Source organism: Lipotes vexillifer, unplaced genomic scaffold (assembly GCF_000442215.2).
Source record: "Lipotes vexillifer unplaced genomic scaffold, Lipotes_vexillifer_v1.1 scaffold870, whole genome shotgun sequence".
Taxonomy (NCBI): domain Eukaryota; kingdom Metazoa; phylum Chordata; class Mammalia; order Artiodactyla; family Lipotidae; genus Lipotes; species Lipotes vexillifer.
Genome location: NW_006771408.1, coordinates 29,425 through 46,501, shown reverse-complemented (window position 1 = coordinate 46,501; position 17,077 = coordinate 29,425). Strand labels below are relative to the sequence as shown.

General features: G+C 51.1%; 1 protein-coding gene across 1 annotated transcript in view; it reads right to left on the bottom strand.

Moving 5' to 3' along the window:
- Window positions 1–2,747: 2,747 nt before the first annotated feature.
- PVALB (parvalbumin) overlaps window positions 2,748–17,077 on the bottom strand; it is a 19,885-nt gene continuing 5,555 nt past the window's right edge. The window contains exons 4-5 of the mRNA XM_007446730.1: window positions 16,742–16,851; window positions 2,748–2,964 (exon numbers count right to left, since the gene is read on the bottom strand). Coding sequence (XP_007446792.1) covers window positions 2,936–2,964; window positions 16,742–16,851 — 139 coding nt within the window. The 3' untranslated portion in view covers window positions 2,748–2,935. The remainder of the gene's footprint in view (window positions 2,965–16,741; window positions 16,852–17,077) is intronic.

The window sequence follows — 17,077 nt, the reverse complement described above, 5'->3', positions numbered from 1 at the left end:
GACTCCGGACGTGCAGGCTCAGTGGCAATGGCTCACGGGCCCAGCCACTCTGCGGCATGTGGGATCTTCCCGGACCGGGGCACGAACCCGTGTCTCCTGCATCGGCAGTCAGACTCTCAACCACTGCGCCACCAGGGAATCCCCTGGGCTTGGCTTTTTATCTTATAAAATGATTTATAGAATACTTTATTATAAATATATTTTAAATATATTACAGAATTATAAATAAAATAGGTTTATTTTATTCTATAGAAGGGGCAGTCACTGGGTAGTTTCAAGCAGAATGATGTGACCTGGTCTGTTTTGGAAAGGGCCCTTGGTGGCTCTGGGTGGAGAATGGATCGGGGAGCGGGAGGTGAGACCAGAAGACTGGGTAGGAGGCCGCTGCAGTGGTCCAGTGGCCGGGGCAGCTCCCACCAGTGTCTCTCAGAGCCTGGTTGAAGCCAAGTCATACAGTAAACTGCCCCGTTTATAAAAATGCCAAACCTGAGTTACCAACAGCGACTGGCAGAATCACCTCACTGGAAGAGATGCCAAAAATGCTAATTGGAGGCTCTTCACAAGTGTGAGACCCAGGCCGCATGGCTCCGTGGAGTAGTGCCCCTACCAAGCCCATGGTCAGGCCTGGACTCAGGTGGTGGCTGCCAGGGACGAGGTGGACTTGGCAACTGATGGCCGGGGTGTTACTTGTCATGACACCTCCTCTGACTGCACCACCGCTCCCCCCGCCCCCGCAAGGAACCCCTACCTTGTCCTGCCCAGGCTCTAGGCAAATCCTTTCCAAAACAGGGCCCTGGAGCCAATGTCCCGTGTCCCCTACGAGGTCAAACAAACGCGCTTGGTGATTGCACCACGTGCTGCCCCGGGTCTGCATCGTGATGTGCGGGCTGTCGTTTGCGTGCAGGGCAGGACGTGCTGAAGGCCACCCCAGACCAGCGGCAGCGGCAGCTGTCACGGTTCCTGACCCGTGTCCTTCTCGCGGGGCCCTGTACTGGTTTCTGTGGGAGACGCTCCAGCTCCCCAGCCCCTGTAATCTACATGGGCCACACGTAGGGCGGCCCCTTTTCATCTGTCCTGTCCTCAGTGTCCAAAATTGGGCCCCGTTAGACTTCATATGGAAACCCAGGTTGGCCCTGGTCCTGGCTGCTGTCACGAGCGCATGTGCACACACGTGCCCTCACACCCACCAGCTCATACACACTGTCTCTTGCTCACACGTACTCACACGCTCAGGCTCACCCAGGCCCACTTCCAGCCGCTTGACCTCTGGCTCACCTGCTGCCTTCTCAGCCCCCGAGGCCTAGTGCCAGGCTGATCCCCGGCAGGGCGGCCCTCCGGGGCTTGCCACTGCTTTAGCCCAATTCCCGGTTCTGGCCCCAAGTCCCCTCCCAGGCCTGGGAGTGCTGGCTCTGTCCGGCTGCTACCATGGAAGGTGGCCCATCCATCCCTGCCTCTCAGCCTGGATGCTGATGGGTTGCCTGCCCAGGCCTCAGCCTCAGTGAGAACCTTCCCTGACAGCCCCACCCAGGGCAACACCTCAGTGCCCAGGGGAATGATCAAGAGACACCACTGGGTACGGGGTCTGGAAACATGACAGGGGAGGGGAGAAAGAACAGTGCTCCAGTTCCCACCCCAAGGCTGTTGTGGGGAAGAGCAGAAGCCATCCTGCAGGGCTGCTGCCATGCTTGCCCACCCAGCTTCCCTCCCCTCTTCTGATTTCCACGGGCACGTCTCTCCCCTGCTTTTCTCTAAACTTGAGTTTTCTGTGTCACTGACCCTGCCTGTGTCCATAGAGGGACACCTTCCAGAATGGGCCAATCAGGGCTCCCAGGCTTCAGGTCGCCATGACTGGTCCAGGGAGGGATGCAGGCTCTGGAGGTGGCTGCGGGGTTGGGGTCCTGGTCCCACCACTTACTCACAATGTGATCTTGGGTGAACGTGTAACTTCCTGTGCCTCAGTTTCCTCATCTATACAATGGAGAGAATAATAGTCCCCACTTCATAGGGTTGTTGTATAGATGGAATCACGTAAAAGGGCTCGGTGCAGAGTAAGTGCTCAGTAAACATGAGCTACTGGTATTAATAGGATATAATTTGGGGCCTTCTGATGGAGTGATTGCAAAAGAGAAGCTCTTTTTTTTTTTTTTTTAACTGATATTCTGAATATACACCTTGAGCGGCTGGAGGAATCTTGCCATCAGGAGGGAGAGCCTGCCTGATAATGAATCCAGCACAAAGGAAAGCAGTGCTCAGAGATGGGGAAAGAAGGACTTAATCCTGATGAAATCACTTAAGTTCCTTGATCCAGCTATTCCTGAAGATCTACCCCTGGACTATTCAGGAACATAACCAAGTCTTTGTTTTTTCTTCCTTTTTTTCTTAAGTTACTTTGAGTTGGGTTTCTATCATTTGCAACAAAAAGAGTATTAATGAGTATCCATCTGTCCATCCATCCATCCATCCATCCATCCAACCATCCACAAGTCCTAGCTGTGTGGGCTTAGACGCATCACTTTCTCCAAGACTCAGTTTCTGCACCTGTAAAACAGAGTTTCATCACCTACCTTATGGGTGGTTTCAAGGATGAATGGGCAACCCACAGGCCAAAGGCCAAGGAGGGGCTCAGTAAACTTCCCTTCCATTTCATCTTTTCTGTCTGTATCCTGCCCCATCCTCATGCAGGTGTGCCTGGAATGCCAAGGCAGGAGCCACACCCCACCAGGCCTGGTTCCTCTCAAACAGCGCAATCTGATTGGTACAGCCTTTATTGTTTCTCCATCATTTTCCAGAAGAATGGTGTCCTTCAAGGGCCACAAGGGACAGGGGTAGTAAAAATAGCATAAACAAACTGAACAGAAAGGCAGGAGGGCAGCAAGTGGGGCTGAGATCGGGTGTTTGGGGCAGAGAAGGACAAGACCTGGGCAGTCAGAGCCTCTTAGCTTTCAGCCACCAGAGCAGAGAATTCTGCAAAAGAAAATGACAGAGGTGAGTCAGAGGTGGTCCGTGCAGCAGAGACTGGCCAGGACCTGCCTGCGGCCCCCTCACCCCCGCACTGGTGTTTTCTCTTGATTCTCGAATCTGCTGCAGAAGGGAAAGCTGAAGTGATGGAGCAAGTGAGCGTGGGGATGAATGAATGAATGAATGAGTGAATGAATGAAGTGATATGGGAAATGATGAGCCTGCCATATCTTTCGCTTCACGATGTCATGTCACCCACAAATTATTAGTAATAATAACTATAATAATAGTGGTGATGATAGTTTTCTGAAGGTTAATCATGTCAGTCCCTTTTCTAAGTGCTTTATATACAATATCTTATTTGATTCTGACAATAATCCCATATTGTGCATTTTATCATTATTCCCCTTCCACAAATGAGGAAACTGAGGCTCAGAGTCCAGCAATGTCTACGACGTCACACAGCTAGTAAGAAGCAGAGCCAGGCTTCAGACCCAGGTGTGTCTGACTTCGGACCCTGAGCTCTTTCATAGCCACTTGTCTTAGCCCATGAGGGTCACCAGCCGGATCTAAGAAGATAAAGAGTCCCCTTGCCCTGAACTTTCTGACTTAGAAGGTCCAGGGAAAGGGATCTGGTGAGCAGCCAGGAACCACTGTGTGTTCCTCCTCATCTGGGGGACGGAGCCAGACCCTGGAGCCCATGACCTCAGCTCAGAGGGGTGACCGCATCCAGGTGCTCAGAATGAGCTGGGCTCTGTCTCTTCATTAATCTTTGCAAACACTCAGGGATCTGGGACTGATTGTCCGCATTTTACAGAGGGGGAAACTGAGGCCCAGGGAGGTGACGTGACTTTTCAGAGTGTCCAGGTTGTAAGTGGCTGAGGATTCAAGCTCTGGGGTCCAGGCCCCTCTGTGTGGGCTTGGCTGCAAGCCACAGTGCCCTCCCACTCCATCTCCCCAGCAGTGTCCATCTGCTCTGCTTAGCCTTAATATTCATTAAGGAGGTCAGAGACTGGTGTCAGCACCAGGGGTTGATCAGATGTCCCTCTATTGAATCCAACTCCACAAAAATGAACAAAGGGATGTCCCAACCAGGTGAGGGGAGACACAGGGGATCCGGAGTTGGTCCCTGCACCCCAGGAGCTTCTGGAAGAAGATGATATCAGGAAATGCTCTGTCCTGCTGGCCTTTTCTCTGAATCTCAAGCATGCCGAGGGCATTCGCACCGCAGGATATTTGCACCTGCCGTTCTCACTGCCTGGTACACTTTCCAGGCTGCCTCACAGCCAGCTCCTTCTCACTTACCTAGTCTCAGCTTAAACATTATCCCTCAATGGGCCTTCTTTGACCACTCTGGCACAAGCAGTGACCCACCCCTACTGCGACCCTCTTTGCTTTCATCATTATTTATTATATTCCCAGCACTCACCACTCTCGAAATACTTCTGAGTATGTTCTTGCTTAGTCACTTGCTGTCTGCCTGCCCCATTGGACCCTAAGGCTACAGCCCCCACTGGCTTTGTTCCCTCCATCCCACCTCCTGGCTCCACAGCTGACACCGAGGGGACCACATGTGTTTGTGAAAAGACGGGAGAGGCACAGAGACTTCGCATTCACAGGAGGAGAGGTGCCTTCTATTTAAGGGATCAGCAAAACCTTCAGAGGAAAGGTGGCTTCTGATACAGGCCTGTAAGAAGATGCAGGATTCCCATAGGAGAAAGCAGATGGAGGGGTCAAGGCTCAGAGGGCAGGATGCAATGGGGTGTATTTAGGAAAGACCCAATAGCCGTGCTGGGCTGGTCTCTTGTGTGATAGGAAGAGCTCAGCTAAAGAGGCCTGGGCCCCCGAATCTGGCTCTTCCCCTGACGGGCTGTGTGACCTCAGACAAGGCGCCTAGGCTTTCTGAGCCTCACTAGCATCGTCTGTAAAAGGAAGGAAAGTTGGCTTTGCTTCTTTTTTTTTTTTTTTTTTGGCCACACCGCACAGCTTGTGGGATTTTAACTCCCCAACCAGGGATCGAACCCGGGCCCTCGGCAGTGAGAGAGTGGAGTCCTAACCATTGGGCCACTGGGGAATTAAGAAATTCTAAATCTTCTTTTTCCCTCATCATTGATGAAGAGAAGAAGAAAGGATAGGTTATAGTAATTAGTTAGCTAGCTAGTTAGTTAGAACCGCAGAACCTTAGATGAAATCAAGCTGAGCCAACCCATTACATAATTTATGGTTTTGCGGTACGCGGGCCTCTCACTGTTGTGGCCTCTCCCGCCACGGAGCACAGGCTCCGGATGCACAGGCTCAGCGGCCATGGCTCACAGGCCCAGCTGCTCCACAGCATGTGGGATCTTCCCAGACTGGGGCACGAACCCACGTCCCCTGCATCGGCAGGCGGACTCTCAACCACTGCGCCACCAGGGAAGCCCGGCTTTGCTTTTTGATCCAGATACAGTCAGAAGAGAAGTGCTGGTGCACAGGAGGCCTCAGCCCGCATTGGGAACCCCTCTGCACCCCCTTCCATGTCCTCTCAACTGCGGGGCCCTCGTGTGCTGGTTAGAAGGGGTGCTGCTCACTAGCCAGGTCTTCGGAGACCTTTATTTGGAAGATTTATTTTAGGAGAGTCTTCTCTGTTATTTTTCTCTCCAGGGGACAAAAGAGGACAGAAGGAGCTTGCCACCTTCTCCTGGAGATGCCAGGTCCCCAGCCTGCCAAATACTGGGGGGGCGTCAGGTAAGTCACCATCGCCTCTGGAAACGCAGTGTTGTGATGTGAGGACAGCGCAGGTGGGGATCAAGAGCTAGGCTTCGAGGCCCAGCCTGGCCCTGTTTGTTGGGGAAGGTCCCTCTCTGGGCATCTGCTCCCCCATCTGCCCCTGCAGTGAAGGAAGGGGGCGGTAACAATTCCTAGTGAGAGACAAACGAAAAACTGAATGTGCAGAGTCATGTACCAAAATGTTCATTGCAGCACTGTTTACAATAGCCAGGACATGGAAGCAACCTAAGTGTCCATCATCGGATGAATGGATAAAGAAGATGTGGCACATATATACAATGGAATATTACTCAGCCGTGAAAAGAAACGAAATTGAGATATTTGTAGTGAGGTGGATGGACCTAGAGTCTGTCATACAGAGTGAAGTAAGTCAGAAAGAGAAAAACAAATACCTTATGCTAACACATATATATGGAATCTAAGGAAAAAAAAAAAAGGTAATGAAGAACCTGGGGTAAGACGGGAATAAAGACACAGACCTACTAGAGAATAGACTTGAGGATATGGGGAGGGAGAAGGGTGAGCTGTGACAGAGTGAGAGAGAGGCATGGACATATATACACTACGAAACGTAAAATAGATATAGCTAGTGGGAAGCAGCCACATGGCACAGGGAGATCCGCTTGGTGCTTTGTGACCACCTAGAGGGGTGGGATAGGGTGGGTGGGAGGGAGGGAGATGCAAGAGGGAAGAGATATGGGGATATATGTATATGTATAGCTGATTCACTTTGTTATAAAGCAGAAACTAACACACCACTGTAAAGCAATTATACCCCAATAAAGATGTTAAAAAAAAAAGGCCACAAGAGGTATCTGGGGCTCCCCTGAGGTACGTCCCACCCTCCCCAGGCTTGTATGAAGCACATATTGTAAGAACCTCCCAGTGTAATTTCTTCAATGCACATGGTTGTGTAAAACGTTAGCATTAGGAGATGCTGGGCGAGGGGGATATGGAACTCGCTGTACTATCGTTAGACCTCGTCAACAGAGCTAGAAGTATTTAAAAATTGGAAAGTGAAAAAAACAAAAACCACCCAAACCAACACATGCTATCGTCATGGAAATGACCTGCCACTGACCCCCGCCAGGTGGAGGGCTCCTCACCTTTCTGGGGTTTGACCCGGGAAATGGACACCACTCTCTCCTGTCCCCAGGTAGTCCCTGAGGCCAGGAAAGGCAGGTGGCCTGGATGTAGGGGCCTGGGTATCGACTCAAGGTGGGAGAGGGGAAGGGTTCTCCTGCTGGCCCTGAAAACCCTCGGAATCACTGGCTGAACGATCACAGTGACAGGAGTGCAACCCGAACACGAAACACTAAGAAGGCCTCTCACGGGCCAGGTGTTAAAGCATCCGCTTTCTCAGCCACGAGCTCCTCTGATCCTGCAGCACCTCGCTAAGCCAGGTGGTTCTTTTGAGATGTCTTTTATCGTTAGTACTTTGATCAGTATTGCCAAGTTTTATAGAATTAAAAAATTCTTATTTTCAAGAATCACTTCCTCCATGGGAGAGACGCTTTTGTCTGCGTTTTACAGATCGGGAAAATGAGGCCCAAGAATCAAGTAGCGTGACCAAGATCACACAGCGGACGTGATTCAAACTTCCCTCTTTACCCTGGAGGTTTCCAACCTACCTTGACCTAGGTCTAGAGTGACACAGGAGCCAGCTCAAATACCACCACCCCCATGGATGTCATATTAGCCGTTTTTTATTACGTCATGGTACTTAGCACTCTCTGAGAATGATCTTATTAATGTACGTACTTACTTTTTGTCAGTTTCCCCCTACCAGAACATAAACTCCAGGAGGGCAGGGGGCGCTGTCCATCTTGTTCACCACTCTCCTAGCAATAGGACACACCTGGCCCCCAGCAGGTGCCCATAAAAAAATGTCAAATGGGTGGACAGATGGATGAATGGATGGCATGGCTCATGAGTCCTCCTCAGGGTTCAAAAAGTACCGACTTACTGCATATAATTCAGCCCCTGGAGGTGAGCGGGATGGTTCCCATTCTATAGATGGGGAAGTGGAGGCCTGGAGAGGTCAAGTGGCAGGGTCATGCGGAAAAGAAGGGGCAGGGGCAGGAGTCGGCCTGAGGTCCCATGGACACCCCCTACATCAAGGTGGAGAGGCCGTTCCTGATGGGGCTAGCATCCCAGATCGGGTGGAAGCAGGAACTCTCTCCAGCTTTAACCTGCCATTTGATCTGGAAAACTGGCCAGAGCCAGTAAAGGCTGTCCTTGGGCACTGAGTTGCTCTGTCCTGGGATAAAGGAGACATGAGTCCGTCCATCAACACCAGCTCATGGAGTGATTGGCAAGAGGGGAAGTTTGTCCTTACCGTTTCCTGACTTCCATCTACCTGCCCCCTCCCCGCAACCCTCACCCTAGAAGTTTCGGGTTCTTGGCTTCTCCTTAGCAAAGAGCCTGACCATCACCTTCACACCAGATGGCATTTGGGGCAGTCAGCATGAAGGGGACCAAGGGACACCAACCAAGGGACTCTCCAGCGGTGGAAGGTCAGACATTTTGGAGCCTGACTATGGGAGAGGTTTTGGACCTGTGGGGTTTTCCAAAGCCTCTAAAAACAGACCCCTGGGATCCACCGTGAAGCAGCCGGGTGTCACAGTGGCACATGCCCTGGCTTTTTGAAGAGAACACAGGATTCTAATTTTGTCCACCCAGAACCTGGAGCAGGGCACTTTGGAGACAAATTGAAGGCAGGAGTCACCTCTTTTGTACCTTTTGTACACCTCTTGGGGCAGAGCTCAGGAACCAGCCAATTAACTAATGCCCTCCTATCAAAAAAAGTCTAAAACATCTAGGTCTCTCCTGAGAGAAAAACATGCAAAGACCCTGTAAAGTGTAGGTCAAGTGATTTAGCAGCAGGATGCGGGATGGAGAATGGGCATCAGAGGATGGGGCTCTGGTCTTGGTTCTGCTCTTCACTCGTGTCCCTGGACAAGACACCTCACACTTCCACGTCTCTGTTTCCTTGTCTGTGCAGCCTCGGGTCTAGAAGATGCCTTTCTAGCTCTCTTCCGGAGTTTGGAGCAAGGGAGCTGGGAGTCAACCCTCAACTCCCATTTCTTGCTTCTGTGACCTGGGACTAGAGAGTTCACCTCACTTTGCCTGTTTCCTCATCTGTAAAATGGGCCTCCTTGGGTTGTTCAGAGGAGCCAGCACTAAATCCCTTGTCCGGCCTGATCCATAGCCAGCATGCAGCATTTGCTCCCTTGTGCTATGCAGCTGTTTCCCACTAGCCATCTATTTTACATTTGGTAGTGTATATATGTCCATGCCACTCTCTCACTTCGTCCCAGCTTACCTTTCCCCCTCCCCATGTCCTCAAGCCTATTCTCTACAGCTGTGTCTTTATTCCTATCCTGCCCCTAGGTTCTTCGGAAATTTTTTTTTTAGATTCCATATATATGTGTTAGCATACGGTATTTGTTTTTCTCTTTCTGACTTACTTCACTCTGTATGACAGACTCTAGGTGCATCCACCTCACTACAAATATCTCAATTTTGTTTCTTTTTATGGCTGAGTAGTATTCCATTGTATATATGTGCCACATCTTCTTTATCCATTCATCTGTCGATGGACACTTAGGTTGCTTCCATGTCCTGGCTATTGTAAATAGCGCTGCAATGAACACTGTGGTACATGACTCTTTTTGAATTATGGTTTTCTCAGGGTATATGCCCAGTAGTGGGATTGCTGGTCCAGCCACTTTAAAACCAAGTCCATGAAATGCCTGGCTGCTTCCCAGCACAGGGGGAGGATGCCACCAATGGCACTGTAACCTTTATTTCTTGGCCTTGTTGTTGCCATCCCCCACCTGTCCCGTCCTGCCTGGCACCTGCCGACGACGTTCCAGTAATCCTGGAGTTGGATCTGAATCTTGTTCCATCACTTTCTGGCTGGGTGGCCTTAGGTCACCACCTGACCTCTCTGAGCATCAATTTTCTCATGTGTAAAATGGGTATGATAACGTCAACGTGCACAGCTATTCGGAAGACCAGATGAGAAAATACAGAAAGATGCCTGGCACATAGGAGATGGCTTATAAATGTTAGTTCCTTGGATCTCCTCAGCACCACTGGCACAGGCTGGAGCTTTGAAATAGTAACAACAATAGCCACAAAAATCCCAAAACTAAGACAGGAAGATGTAAACAGACAGAGGACATGGGACGCCCAAAGAGCACGTTTCTGACACTGTCTATCCTATCCGAGTTAGGATTCCATCCCTAACATGCCTGTCCACGGACACTCAGTCTCTGCCCCTCAGTTTCTGCGTCTGTAAAATGGGGACAATGAGAGTATCTCCTCATACGGCAACAGTGAGGACCACATGAGGTACAGTGGTGCCTGGCACACAGAGGGAGCACAGTTAAATCAAGTCTTACTGTTGAGGTGTGAGGGAGAGTGTTCTTGGGTAGAGGGGGCCGGGATCCAGAGTCCTTCCTCCTATAAAAATGCAGGCACATCTCTACCTTTGCCAAGGAAGCCTCACCTGAGGCCCCTGGGGCCAGCTCGCTGGTATCTTCATCATCCAATCAGGAAGAGACAAGGTGTGGGGCTGGGGATGGGGTGCAGCAGGCAAAGGGTCAGAGGATGGGCGGACTCACTCCTCTCCTTTCCCTTAAGTAACTGAAATTAGCCTAATGAGGTCTGTCCCTGTTCCGGGCGCTGTGGGAATTGGACAAAATTGGAAGCTATTGACGGGTGAGAGCATCGCCGCTGATAGCCCGAGGTGAAAATGAGATGAACTTTGAGTCAGCTCCTGGAAGACTCTCTCCTCCCCTCTGTCGTGATGACCAAGAGGAAGAGGCACTGGCCTGCGGTTTATCACCTCACTTCTAAATAGCTCCCAGGCTGCGTTTCTTATAAATTGGTCTTGCAAACAGGGATCACTTTCCCACCCCAGAGAACGGGGAGGCTGGGTCATTTGGGGTCTAGCCGGATGGCCGCAAGGAGCCGGTAAGCAGTCCTGGGGGCACACTCTGTGCCAGGCACCGCCCTGCGAGCTGTCCCATTTCATCCTCGCCAGCTCTCTTATCCCCATTTTACTTACAGGGAAACTGAGGCCGAGAGTCACTCAGCCAGGAAGATTGTAACTCAGGCCTGGCTCGTGGCAGGATGTGTCTCTTTCTCAGAGCTTGGGGTTGAACAGCCCTGGGTTCTTGAATCAAGCTGTAGCCTCCAGAGGCAGGAGAGGGATAAATGGAGAAGGAAGGTCTTGCTTCTGCCCTCACTACTGCTCCTCTTCTCAGGAGGGCAGTTATATAAGGAGTGCTGCTTTCCCCCCTTTGGCTAAGTCTTATCTAGTGCAGCATAAGGTCAGGAGTTAGGGGGAGTCCACACGGGAATAAAAACGAGCATCTTGCTAAGCACAGAAACCATTTATAACTCGAATGTCCCAGCTCAGCCTGGTGGAGGGAGTGGTAGACTCAGGAGACCTAGGTTCCATTTGGCCAAGGGCTTGCTGTGTGACTTTGGCACTTCACGTCTGCTGGGCCTCACTTTCCACATCTCTCACTGGGGACCACAGACTTTGTCCCCCAGACCATATTGGGTTGGGATGAGGATGTAATGAAATAGGACAAAACACTGCATGACTTGGGGCTCTGCCATCAGGGCTGCGGGCTGGCCCCGATGTGCATATCCTGCCTTGCTTGGAAATCAAACCCCATAGGGGCTGGAGGGCTGGAATTACAGGGAGGCAGGCATGACTCTCCTTTTGTCCCTCTCAGTTTCTTCCCATCTTAGACTCCATTTCATTTCCTTTGAGAGTGGGTATTCCACTATTTCCAAAGGGTTTTGAGGTAGCTTACAAGAGAAAGCGCACAAAACAAGAGGAAAGGAACCATTTCCAGAACACTCACAGTTCTTGCAACAACCTTTGAAGGTGGTTATTTTTAACCCTGCTTTGGGACGAGGACACGGATGTCCAGAGAGAGGAGAAGCCTTGGCCATTCACACTGCTGGTAGGGGCACTCTACAGGTTGTATTTTCTGCCTGACTTCAGGAGTTTCAGCCCGAGGGCTTACTCCCTCCCTCCTGCCTCTGATGTTAAATATGCTGCTTAAGGATAAAAGAGAACAGATTTTTGCCAGAAGGAAGCAGAAAAAGCAAATGCCTTGAGGCATGCGGAAACGACTGCAAGGGTCAGGCAATCATTATGACTAAATTTTCCAGCCATGGAAACAAAAGCAAACCACAGGCTCTTGAGTTGGAACAGGCTTGAAGCACAGGAAACGGGATCTGCCACTGGGATCAGGTTTCAGGGAAACTAACTAGGATTTCGTGCATGCATGTGTATATGCGGGGTATGCAGGTCCTGTCGACAGCATGGCGGGGCAGAGAGTGTCGAGGTTTGAAGCGGTGCCCCAATGCTGAGTAGCTGTGTGATCCTGGGCAAGTCACCCCACTTCCCTGAGCCTCAGTTTCCTTGCCTGTAAAGTGAGGGCACGTCTTGTGATGCTCTTGTGAGGACGGAAGGAAGTGCCACACGGATGGTGCCCGCTATTCCCAGCAGCCTGCGTGGTCCATGCGGGCAGGTATTGGGTATGGAGAACCCAGGCTGGGGACACCTGCAGGGTGGCCGAGGGTCCTGCCTGGACCTCTGAGTCTCAGTTTTGGCTCTGCTACTGAGTGACCCTGGGCATGTTCCTTAACCGCTCAGTGCTCCAGTTTCCTCAACTACAAACGGGAACAGGGATGGCATCTATTTCCTAGGACGATTATAAGGCAGTGGTTCTCGGAGTGTTGTCCCCAGACCATGAGCTCCACATGGGAACTTTGTAGAAATGCAAACGCTTGGGCCCCACCCCAGACTCAAGAAATCAGAAACTCTGCGGATGGGGCCCAGCCATCTGTGTCGTGAAAAGCCGTCCGTGATTCTGATGCCAGGTGCTGTTGGAGACCCGCTGTGGGGAAGGACAGGTACTTGAGAGAGAACCTGCCACTTACTAGTCTCGCCTGTTACTGATCCCTGGGTTTGGGGGCACCTTCCACCTTTGATCCCCTTCTCCCTCCTTTTCTGCTTTAAATCCCCCCTTTACCAGCTCTACACCAGGCTTTCAAGGGTGGCCGTCGAGAATCAATTGACCACATCTATAGAAGTCTTTGAGCTTCCTGGAAGTAGTCGTCCAGAAGTGGGGAAGCAAATTAAAACTTTGTCTTTCTACCCACTCCCATCGACCTGTGACCCTAAGGGACCTACCCACCTTCCGAAGGGCAAACAGCTAGAGACGGAATCCCTGGTTCTAGAATCTTCTAGCACCTGCAAGCCCCAGCCCAAGTGGGTCTCCACCCTTAGCCTGTGGACCTCTCCCTGTACACCATAGTTCCTCATCATTGCATCCCCAGAACTGGACACATTCACTCATCAAACTTCTCTTGTTCCCCTACTATGTGCCAGGCCCTATTCTAGGTGCTGGGGTCAGAGCTGAACAAAACAAAGTTCCTGCCCTTGTGGACATGACATCCAACCCAGTGGGAGAGAGAGAAGCAAGCAATAAGTCAATAAATAAAATCGTCTCCAGTAGATGCTCTTTGACTTTGAATGAATGAATGAATGAATGAATGAAGCAGGCAGCACAGGGCATGTGCTTTGGATCTGGACAGACCTGAACTCAGATCTTGACCTTGTTTCTTCCTAGGCAAACTCTTAGCCTCTCTGAGACTCAGTGTCCTTATCTATAAAATGGGGATTAGTAATAGTGCCCTCAAAGAAGCTGGGAAGACTAAATGAGTAAAATGCTAAGCACAGTGCCTGGCACACAGAGGACTCCATGAAGTTAGATGTCATTGCTATCATTATTCAAGGTCACATAGCTGAGCCTAGATGCCAAACTGGTCCTCTGTCTAGAGGTGTATGCACTGGGGCACCTGGAGAGTCCCAGGGCTGGAAGGGACCCCAGTGATCAGCCAGTGACCTGACCCCTGATTTTAAAGAGGCACCTGAAGGTCAGAGAAGTTCTGTGACTTGTCCCAAGTCCTACCGGGAGTTGAAGGCATCCTCCAGCTGGTGGACAGGGCTCAGCCTCTTTGGCCTTTAGAGGGAGTGGGCAGCAAAGCAGAGAGTCTAAAATAGAAAATTCTGAGCCCACCATGGGCTTTTCTTCCCATCCCGCTGTTTATTAGGCACCGTCACACCCATCCTTCCTGTCGCCCTCCGGATAAAGTACTGTGTTTGGGGGCGGAAGCGGGGAGGGGGCCTGTCTGCATCTTCCCACCTCAAAAGCATGAGGTGTGGGCCCCCCTGCCTCGGGTGATCTGTTCTCATTGCCCATTTCATCTCTTGCCCCCCTGTTTTGTTCTGCCCTGATTTCCAGACGTTCACCAGGTTGGCCTGAGCCTGGACAGTGCTGGCAGACAGACCTGGGTTCGAATCCATGTCACCTTTGGGCACTGGAGCTGCTCTTTCTGCATCTGCATCTGTGTCCTCTGTCATCCTAAGGTCAAATGGGGTGACATGTGTGCACAGTCCAGCATCGGGCCGGGCGCACGTTACTCACCCTGGTAATAATTCTCTCTCCCCTCCCACCCTCAGCAAACCAACCTCCTTGCCCCTTTCTAAACATGCCCTAAACTTCCCAGCCTTAGTGCCTTTGTTGATTGATACCAAGGCGTTGCCTGGACCTCCCTCCACTTGCCCTCCTGGCCTGTGGCAGCCCGGCCCGTGGTCTCCAGATCCGCACAAGTGCCCACTGTCTCCCTCTCTGAAGAGCTCATCTGCACCTCCTGGCCTCTGCCTGGTATTACTGTGTGTTTGTGTATAAATCATAGAGCTGTAAACATCGTGCAGGTAGAATAGGAAGAGTGTTGCAGCCGCTGTTTACTGAGCAATTACTGTGCGCTGGGCACTGCACTTAACACTGCCATACATCGTGTCACGGAATCCTCACAAAATCCCAGTGAGCTATGTGTTGTGTTGTGATGCCCAGTTTATAGATGAGGGCTTTATAGTCAGGGCTCAGGGGCACCCGGCCAAGAAGTGGTGCCTCTGAGGGGTTGGGTCTAATTCCACTTTGCTTCCCCCACTGCCCAGCACAGGGTTGCTACTCAGTAGCAACCGTAAATGTCTGTTGGGTCTGATGGAAGAGTTGAGTTAGTGCTTTAAGATCTGAGTTGGGCAGTTAGGGAGGCAGGGAAGCAGGCCAGGATCTGGCCTGGTTGTCCTTCACCGTGTAGGTTGCTTCTGAGCTGTAGCATATTGGCTGCAAATAAAAACGGAAGGGAGGTCCAAAGGCCTGAGCTGGGGTCACGGGGGGAACCGAGCTCGGGGTGGAACTGTCCGATAAGTGACTTAGTGAGGATGGGGGTGTGGGAGAGACACACCTCTCACTGGAATCACCTAGACCAGCCACCCTTTTCCCTCCAGCGCCCTCTGCTCCACCTCCTTTAAAACCACCTCCCTCTTTCCCAGCCACAAGAAGGGCAGCTGGCATCAGAAGATCAGGCGGCTCATTGCATCTAACCTTTCTAGAGTTTCTCCATTCTCATTTCTGGCATAAAAATTTAATAAACCGTGCCCACGTTCACACTCCTTGTACATTTCCCAAGGCAGTTTTGTGTCTGCAGCTGCTTAATTTTCACAACAAGCCCAAGCAGGTCTTAGGATAAAACTGTGCACCCCGTTTGTCAGACACTGGAACCCAGGTATGGAGAGGTGATGGTCAAGGTCACAGCTGGTGAAGAGCAGAGAGCAAGCAGAGCATAGGGGGCTGGACTTCACACTCAAGCTACAGATATTTATTAAGTGTCTGCTTTGGGTTGGGTATGGGCTAGACACTGGGGATACAAGGATGAATGCAACCTAGCCCCTGTTAAAAAAGTAGTTAACAAACATGTCTACAGCAATTCTTCTGTGCCACTGTTCTACGCACGTCACACATTAACAAATGTAATCCTCTGACAATCCTATAAGAACAATCGTTATCCTCAGTTTAGAGATGAGAAAACTGAGGCCCAGAGTAGTTACTTGAATCGCCCCAAATCACACAGCTAGCAAGTGGCTGGGCTGGGATTTGAACCCAGACAGCACGGGCCCGGGGGCCGAGCACCCACACCTAGTTTTCTCTTAAATCGGCAGAAAGGACCATCACGAGGTCCAGCACTGATATGGCATAGAATATTGGACAGAGATATTCAGACCTGCTTCTAAATCCCCGCTCCCCCACGTATGTCCTAGCTCTTTGAACAGGCCAGGCACCTTCAACCTCACTTTGCCCATCTGCAAAATGGATATGATTCCCAAGGATGTTGTGATGCTAAGAAAGATAATGATGCTGGGATGTGAATGCTGGTTAGGTCTGAATGAAGGATGTGGGATGGTGGACCGCCAGCCCCTCGTCTGTCCTGAAAGCAAAGCTTGAAAAGCAAGGTCAGGCCAGGTGTTCCTTTTCCTAATTCCCAGCTCATCCCTGGCTGGCTGTTTTTTCCTGGCTCTCGTGCCATTCTGAAATGGTATATTTGGGTGAAGCCGAAACAGGTTTTGAGGCTAAGTTACAGGACACCCAGGACAAGATGCTGAGGAGGATAGGAGATAACGAATTTCCATCCCTGGAATCTGAGAATGTGAGAGTCAGTAGGTCCTGGGGGATCAGTTGGCCTCATTTCCTTGGGTTACAGATGGGAGACTGCCCAAAGTCATATAGCCAGTTTGGGCAAAGCTGGGACCAAAACTCAGGCAAAAGTACAGACAAAGTTCAGGAAAAATCCCAAATTCTCCTGGATTCCTTACACAGCAGGGAGGAAAAAAAATAATCTATTCCTTTTGGATTATTCAAATCTAGAAAACAATATACCAGTTTTTTTTTTTTTTTTTTGGCCTGGCTTACATGAGAGAGCTCTCAGACCTAATGGATTGGCTTTTTTCTTCTAATCTTGGGGAGTGGGGGACCCCACCCACTCCTTCTCCCCTTCCCACGGTGGAGGGACATAGCTCTGAGCTTTTAGCATCCAAACATCCTGAGATCCACCACGTGCCCAGGCCGTGGCTACTCACCATCGACCCCAATCTTGTCATCCCCATCCTTGTCTCCAGCAGCCAGCAGTGTCTTGACTTCCTTAGCAGATAGGTCTCTGGCATCTGGGGAGAAGGCTTTCAGAAAGGATCTGGAGGAGGAAAGGGAGAAAGTGGGGAGGGAGTCAGGCCAGGGTCGCCTTGCAGGAGCACCGTATGGATGGTGGGCTGGCATCTGAACAGGGGAAGCAGGCGGCTGGGACAGGGTGCGAGCAGCGAGCAGTCAGCACGCGTGCAGTTGTGCTGGGCCAGGTAGCCCCACCATGGCTGTGCTTCGTGGGTAGGCGGGCAGGTAAGAACAGGCTGGCCCCAGTGCAG